Source organism: Nuphar pumila, chromosome 9 (genome assembly GCF_984573655.1).
Source record: "Nuphar pumila chromosome 9, dmNupPumi1.hap1.1, whole genome shotgun sequence".
In the NCBI taxonomy this organism is placed as follows: domain Eukaryota; kingdom Viridiplantae; phylum Streptophyta; class Magnoliopsida; order Nymphaeales; family Nymphaeaceae; genus Nuphar; species Nuphar pumila.
This window is the reverse complement of record NC_143257.1, coordinates 12,448,794-12,457,078: the sequence shown is the minus strand read 5'-3', so window position 1 is coordinate 12,457,078 and position 8,285 is coordinate 12,448,794. Positions and strand designations below refer to the sequence as shown.

Sequence of the window (8,285 nt, the reverse complement as noted above, 5' to 3'; positions counted from 1 at the left end):
AACTTCAATTTCAATTTCTTTAGTTTAAATTTTAAATTCAATTACATTTTCAAACTTTAAATTCTTCAATTTCAAAACAAAGTTCAATTTCCAATTTCAAATCTAATTCTGATTTTCAAATTTCAATTTTAAATTCCAAATACAAATTCAAAATTCCAAAACTGATTTATGAATTCAATTCTAAATTCAAAACCAATTCCAAATTCGATTTTCAATTTCAAATCAAGTCAGATTTCAAATTTCAAAATTTGACTTTGAATTCAAAACCTTCAATTCTATTTTGTCATTTTCAATTCAAAATTTCAACTTCGAATTTTATTTTAAAATTGAATTCAATTTTTGAAATCAGACTCAATTTAACTTCAAGTCTTTCAATTCAAATCAAATCAAACTTCACGTTTTCGAATCAAACTCAATTTCGATTTTTCAATTCAAGTTCAAACTCTTCCATTTCCTAAAGAATATTTCCAAATCCATTTCAGAATCACTTGGAAAAGTTAGATTTCTGAAATATTTTCAAAAGCATACATATTCTCAAGCTCAAAATCATAGCACAAGCCTGATCCAATGTGCATTTAGGACTTAGACTAACTTCTTAGGCAAATTTAGGCAATATAAAGACATAAATTTAATCCTTGGTTTGATTACCCATGGTAAAGAAGCCAAGAACGGTTGAACCTCGCACCGATGAGCGAGCCCCGTCTCTCGATTTTCCTGCATTTTCTAAAAATGGAGGTGAGTAAATTTTCAAAATCTTTTCAAAAGGTCAAGTGGACCTTACAAGAGTTTTTTGCTTTCCCCTAAAAAGGAAAAAAGAAATTTTTTTACAACAATCACAGCAGGTCATCCTAGTCAGGAGCAGACCTTAGCACTCCTTAAGCGCGGTTACTATGGACCGTAAATGAGAGACAATATGAAGGGGTATGTGCGAACGTGTCTCATCTGCCAGCAAGATAAGGGGACCAACCAAAAGACTATCGCCTTCCTTGAACCTCTACCTATCCCAAAACATCCTTGGGAAAATATTTTCATGGACTTCATTGTTAGCTTGTGGAAGGTAGATGGCTTCAGCTCCATCCTAGTGGTGGCAGACTATTTCTCTAAATATGTCACCTACATCTTAGCTTTCAAAGAGTGCCCTGTAGAGAAGACGACAAAATTGTTCGTTAAGCATGTGGTGAAGCACGGGGGTGTACCAAGAAGCATTGTGAGCGATCATGAAGCAAGCTTCATGGGCAAATTTTGGTGTGAAGTGTTTCAGCTACTCGACTCTCATCTGCTATTTTCAACAAGTTTTCACCCACAGACCGATAGGCAAACAGAGCACATCAACGAACTATTGGAGCAATATCTCAGGCACTTTGTTAGCGCCAATCAGAAGAACTGAGTAAAGCTCCTAGACATGGCCCAATTTTGCTACAATCTTCAGAAGAGCAAGTCTTCAGGCTACAACCCGTTTGAGATAGCCACTGGACAACAGCCGCTGACCCCGCACACTCTAGCCGCGCAGGAGAAGGGAATGTCATCCTTTGCTTATCAATTTGTTCGAGATTGACATGAGCAAACCGAGCTGGTGAAGGCATTTTTGCATAAAGCAGCCAAGAGGATGAAGAAGTGGACTGACAAGTACCGTCGTCCTGCTAGGTTCTATGCTGGGGACCAGGTGTTGGTGAAACTATACTCGGATTGCACAAGCATCTTTCATGGACAACATCACGAACTGATTAGAAAGTATGAGGAACTATTCACCATCACCAAGAAAGTGGGCAACCTAGCGTACAAGCTGGACTTGCCCCCAAACTTCAAGGTGCACCCGGTGTTCCATGTGTGCAACCTGAAACTATTCCATGCGAACGAAGGAGATCTGGAATGTAGAATACCACAACGCACTCCTATCCTACAGAGGGCCCTCAAAGCACAACAGGTCCAGAAGCATCAAAGCAGGATCCTTTGCCATAAGGTCAATTACTTATGCGAAGTGAAGAAGTATCTGGTGCAGTGGGAGGAGACATCGAAGCTAACGTGGGAGCCAGCATTCTGGATGAAGAGCCGCTATTCGTTCGAAGTCAGGGCCTACCACAAAGCAGATGGTGCCAAGGGCGGCGCATGACTTGAAGGGGGGAGTCTGTTCCCCTGCGACCTACTTTGTACAGTTGTGTGTAGAGTCTGTTTTGCTTTGGTTGAGTCTTGATGTAAGGTATTGACTTACTTGTAACTTTCTTCGGACCACCCATGTACTTTGGTTCAGGTTAAAAAAATACTCTGAAGGGTCAGCTCGTAGATCTGAACTGTAACAAGCCTTCGGGCAAATATGTGAATGAATGTAAATGCGAAGAGTTTTCTTTTGTACACCCTCATTGTGATTGCTTCTGAGTGATTGTAATTTCTCTCTCTATTCTCTTGCTTTCTTGCACTTTCAGTTATCAAAGCTTCCACAACCACAAGCAAGCGATCGGAAGGCTTGCGGCGGTAAGGAAGGATCGTCATGCCGTGCTGGCCTATTGAAAAAGTAGGCCCCTGACAAACACACACGTGTGTGTGTGTATATATATATATAAAAAAAAATTGAGTGAGTGGTAGTTGATTGATGCAAATGGGCACACGACGCTCAGAATGCGCCTGGTGTAAAAAGAGCTTTGAAGAGCCGCTATAGGTTTCAACAACTTTTTGACATTTAGTGGCGCTTCAAAAGAGCTGCTAAAGGCCTTTTATACACAGGGCGTGTTGCTAAGCATCTATCATCATGCACGTGCAATGGACACTTAATATAGCACACCTTGTGTATAAAAGGCACTTTTGAAGCGTCACTAAAGGCTTTAACAAATTTTTGACCTTTAGAAGTGCTCCTAAAGGGCCTTTTACAAAGGGCATACATGCTGAGTGTCCATCACGCGAACGCAATAGACGGTCAGCACACGTCCATTTGTGTCAAGCAGCTCCCACTTTTTGTATATATATAGTAATGGCTTTTTTCATTTTATTTTAAAATTCTGACCGTAAAGATGTGATCTATGTACTTGATTTTATAGGGATCAGCTCCTGAAGCATTTGATTCCAACACATGGGTGGGTTTTTATAAAGTTCAGAAAATCAATGATCCAAAATCTTTGTAATTTTTCGAGGCTCCAAACATCAGTTTTTTTCATCGAAAACACATAATCTAGGTGTGGATTCTTAGTAAATCATCCATGCTCAACACATTTATAGGGCCGGAACCAGATAAAAAGCACCAGAGAAGCTGAAAAATTCATTTAGCATGCGGTTTAGCACCAAATGGGTTTAGCACGGACTCATTACTCTCTCTCTCTCTCTCTCTATATATATATATATATATATATATATATCTATATATATATATATTCACTTACAATATGAGAACTATCATGTGAACCACGATCCAAGTGTCATTTTCTAACAAATCATTGATGCCAAATACATATGTGGTGTCAAATGAGCAAAAAACACCGAAAAAACATTATTTGCTCACGGTCGGTTCTTAACTTTGGTAGGAACCTACACCCCACTATAAATACAGTCACTAGAACTAGAATATGAGAATTGAAAATATGAGAACTGCCATGTCGATGGTGTTTTTCATGATTTTTTTGTTGTTTTCTGTTAAATTTAAACATACCAATGTGATCTACATGCTTGGTTTTCTAAGGATCAGTGCTTGAATCATCGGATTATGATGCATAAACAAGATTTTTTTAATAATTTTAAAATTAATGGCTCATAATCTTTACAAATATTCAAGCATAAAAAAATTATATTTTTTCATAAAAAATACATGATCCAACAGGTGATTCATAGCACATTCACCATGTTGAACGCATCTACATTCTCATATTCTAGTCTCTCTCTCTCTCTCTCTCTCTCTCTCTCTCTCTCTCTCTCTCTCTCTCTATATATATATATATATATATATATATATATATATATATATATATATATACAAAACCCATGCAATGCACAGCAAAAAAAATGAAAAGAAATGTAGCATATGGGCTTTAGAATCTATCCCTCTTCATCTTCTTCCACCAAAAACAATGGTTTGCAGTACTCATACCAAATTGAGAACAAATAAACATTGAAAAACTTAGATGTAATCCAACATAAACCTCAACTCCAAACCTGGAACCAACAACTAAAACAAGTTATATAAACCAAAATTACGGTATATTACAAATAATAAGGGAGAAAAAGATAAATGTAAAAAAAATTAAAGTTTTCTTCTTCAGCTACATTCCTTGTGGAATAGGTTAGGCAACAAGAAATGGGATGTTTGGTAGGCATCTTTTAGGTGTGTGAGAGAGAGGAGTGTCCCCTCATAAAGAGAACCGTACCGTTCTATGAGAGAGAGACTCCTTAAAAGGGAAGTGTAATAACCAAGGTTGCCAGACTAGGAAGTGGAAGCGAAAAATGATAGGAAGTAAAAGCGAGAAGTGATGCATTTTAGAATGTATTGGAAGCGAGAAGCATAGAATAAAAAAAGAAATATAAGAATTGAATGGGAATCGAAATGAAACACAAATAAAAACTAAAATAAAAGTGACCAATACTAAATTTTATATTTTTTTAATATAAAAATTACATTTTTGACAAAATCTAAAAATGACTACCAATTTAGAGAAAGCACATGGAATTGAGCGAGAAGAGTAAACACATAAAAAACAAGAAAAGTTAGTAAGAGAATGTACAAGAAGAATAAATGAAGCATGTGAAAAACATAAGAGAAGCATGAGAGAATCGAGGTTCTCATCAAGTTTCAGAAGCGAGGAGTATCACGCTTCCGAAGCGAGTTTCCAGGAAAAGAGCTTTCCACCTATCTAAGAAGCTTCCAGTAACTCTGGTCACAACTACTTTAAATTTTTGAAAAATGAACAGCTAACATATAGTTAAATCCATTAAAATTTGGATTTAATTTAAAAGAAATTTTTGAATGGCTAATGAAAGAAAAGCTTAATTGGCTAACTAAAAATGGAAATAAAAATTTGAACAACTTATTTTGAAGAAAACACTTAGTTGGAAAATTTAATTGGAAAGAAATTTTTGGATGGCTTAATGAAGGAAATGCTTTAGTCTTTATTGCCCAAATTAAATTCAAACAGTTTATTGCATGGAGTTGATTAATAAAACAAAATAATGTCATTAATTTTTTTTTAACTTAAAAAAAAAGTAACATGCAATTGGCTACAAACAAGGGCTTCGGTCATCTAGATTTCAGCATCCTTTAAAGAGATTGGTATATATATATATATATATATATATATATATATATATATATATATATATATATATATATATATATAGAGAGAGAGAGAGAGAGAGAGAGTAATGGGTTGGTGCTAAACCCATTTGGTGCTAAGTCGTGTTCTAAATAGTTTTTTCGAGATTTTTTATTTTATTTTCAAATTTTGATCGTATATATGTGATCTATGTACTTGATTTTATAGGGATCCAACACATGGGTGAGTTTTTATAAAGTTTAAAAAAATCAACGGTCCAAAATCTTTGTAAATTTTTGAGTCTCCAAACATCATTTTTTTTCATCCAAAACACATGATTCAGGTGTGGATTCTTAGTAAATCGACCATGCCCAACACATTTATAGGGTCGGAACTGCATAAAAAGCACCGGAGGAGCTGAAAAAACCCATTTAGCATGCGGTGTAGCATCAAATGGGTTTAGCACGGACCCGTTACTCTCTCTCTCTCTCTCTCTCTCTCTCTCTCTCTCTCTCTCTCTATATATATATATATATATATATATATATATATATATATATATATATATATATATATATATATATATATTTCAGTCTGCCAATTTAAATATTCAAAGTTGTGAAAAAATAAACAAATGATGATATATTAAAATATTACAAAATAATGCAATATTATTGTACTATTGGGTGCATATAATGCTGGCTAAACATGATAATCATTTCAAATTATCCTATACAATAACAAGCTTTTGATTGATCTCGAGTAATCGATTGTCAATCTAGAGTATATTCTGTAAAGAATAATTCATGAACATCTTCCCAATCAATCCGCTATTTACGAACAGCTACCTAACATTTCGTAGATTACATTTAGGCATTTAGGCATTTAGGCACAATGCTTTTATCATTGGCGCTCTTGGTCATTTACCTTTCGTTTGAGTCAATCTGAGTGATTGTTTCTCATAGCCACCAACGGAACGGGGGCTCAGCTTGTCTGGTAAGAGCAGCTACTGCACGTCACCTTGTGTTGGGACGTTGCAGGTTCAAAATCCAGTGGTATAGTTGTATAGAAAGAAGTCATGTCAGCTGTCATTCATAAGAAATGTCATTTTGCAGCTCAACAAGATCCTTGGAATGCGTTGACATCATAGTGACAAATATCCTGAGATTTATGAAAATCTCGCGATAATATCACGAGAAATTACTTGAAAGTTTAAAACAGCAATTTCTGGCAAGATTTTCAAAATATCGTGAGATTTATGAAAAAAACATAAATACCACGATTTAAATGGCTATTTATCATGAAAAAATCATGTATTTTTATTTTTAAATAATTTTTATTAATATTTTCTTATAAAAAACAATTTTTATATTTTTAAATTTATTTTTTTATTGCTGAGATTTTGCCAAAAAAAATGCGAGATTTATGTTTTTTTTTCAATTTCTCATGAGTTTTTGAGAAACGAGAATTTGCGATAAAAACGCTTGTCACTATGGTTGACATAAAGTAGTCGGCTGTGTGTAATAACTCAAACAGTGCGCAGCTTTTGATAATTAGATCATCAGTGAGGTGGCTTCATGTGTTCTTCTCGTAACTAATGGATTTTCTAAGTTAGTTTTTTCCTAATGGGCGCCTTGGCATTTTCTTAGTTATCTCAAAGCTTGAGCTTCATAGACCCTAGATTTTCCAAGTTTATTTTGGAACTTTCTTGAGGTTTTATTGTGCTACTTGTATTTCCCAAGTCTGACAATCGGACTTTCTATCTTTTTGTAACTACAAGAGTAAGGGAGCGAAAACCGATAAAAAAAGGTAACAATTGAGGGAGCAAAGCGACTGATAGAGTTTGTGAGCAAAGCGAACGAGCGGTAAAGCTTTAATCTCTGTAGCTTTTGTGCTAAGAGAGGGGCGGAGCCCACATGCATCATTTGATGAAAGAAAGCACTCCAGTCCAGTCACCTCCTCGAAGTGGCTTCCACCCGACCTCCTCACCAAATGCCCTTGGGTTGGGGCAACACAGCAAATGAGTAGTTCGCTCCAGGATCTCGCATGGGTGATGTCCTGAACAAGACCGGGCTCTTTTCGTGTTCTCTGCATTCGCTTTGGCGATGCACAGCACCTGACCATTTTGCAACTTCGAGTTTTTTTTTTTCTTTTAAGTTTTTCTTTGAGTTAATTGTTCAGCACTAATTACACTTTAGCTTTAGGGATCCCCTTAGTGCCCATTTTGGCTGCTCATCCCTAAGTAGATTTTTATCAACTCTACTAACTTTTTGTGTAGGATTTGGGGTATCCTCTCTAGGCATCCCAAACTTTCTTTAGTTTTAAAATATGATGTTCTAGATTTTCTAGGCTTTTGACGTTTTCATGTCTAAGATCTTCTATGTTCTCACTTTAGGCCTCATAGCAATTAGATTCCCTTTGTAATTTCATAGCATCTTCCTAGATCTGTTTAAGCTCTTGTTTATAACTTTCTAACCCTAGATTTCCTATTTTTTGCACTCTTTTAGTTTCTTCCCATTTTTGAGCAATGGTGGAATACTTCACACCGCCATATATTCACTCAATGTTTGAGGTATGAATAACACAAAGAGTGGCCAGATCCGATTTGAACCCAAGTCTTTCTAGAGTTATCCCTTGTCAGTGAAGAAAGAATGGCCTAGCTCAAATGTATGAGATCCCATCACCTTTCAAAATGGAGGAATTAATTTTTAAAGAATTTCCAAAGAAAGCCAAGAGAGTGGACCAGCTCCAGAATTTTATCTTTTGGGTGTCCACGATTCTCATCTTTGGACTATGTCATATCATATTTAAGTGTTTCTTTGGGAATTTAGAGACTCTTGTAGGAGATCTTGCATGCCACTGAATAATAACTTTTAACAATTAATACTATGTTACTCTATCTTCTTTAGGATTAGAGCCCTCTTTCTTATTATTATGTAGAAATTTCTCAAAACTCCTTCACATCAAACATTTGAGTTTACTAAAACAACAGTATTTTCCCACAAAAGCATTTATTTTCATACTACTTTATTGCCTTCTAGGATCAAATGAAACATG

The 8,285-nt window shown here is 35.6% G+C and overlaps 1 protein-coding gene across 1 annotated transcript; it reads left to right on the top strand.

Annotated features, from left to right (window-relative positions):
- The first annotated feature begins 1,606 nt into the window (after positions 1-1,606).
- On the top strand, positions 1,607-2,110 carry LOC149828427 (uncharacterized). The gene has a single exon (XM_090017051.1). The coding sequence runs from the start codon at positions 1,607-1,609 to the stop codon at positions 2,108-2,110; it is 504 nt and encodes a 167-aa protein (XP_089873177.1).
- Positions 2,111-8,285: the final 6,175 nt, after the last annotated feature.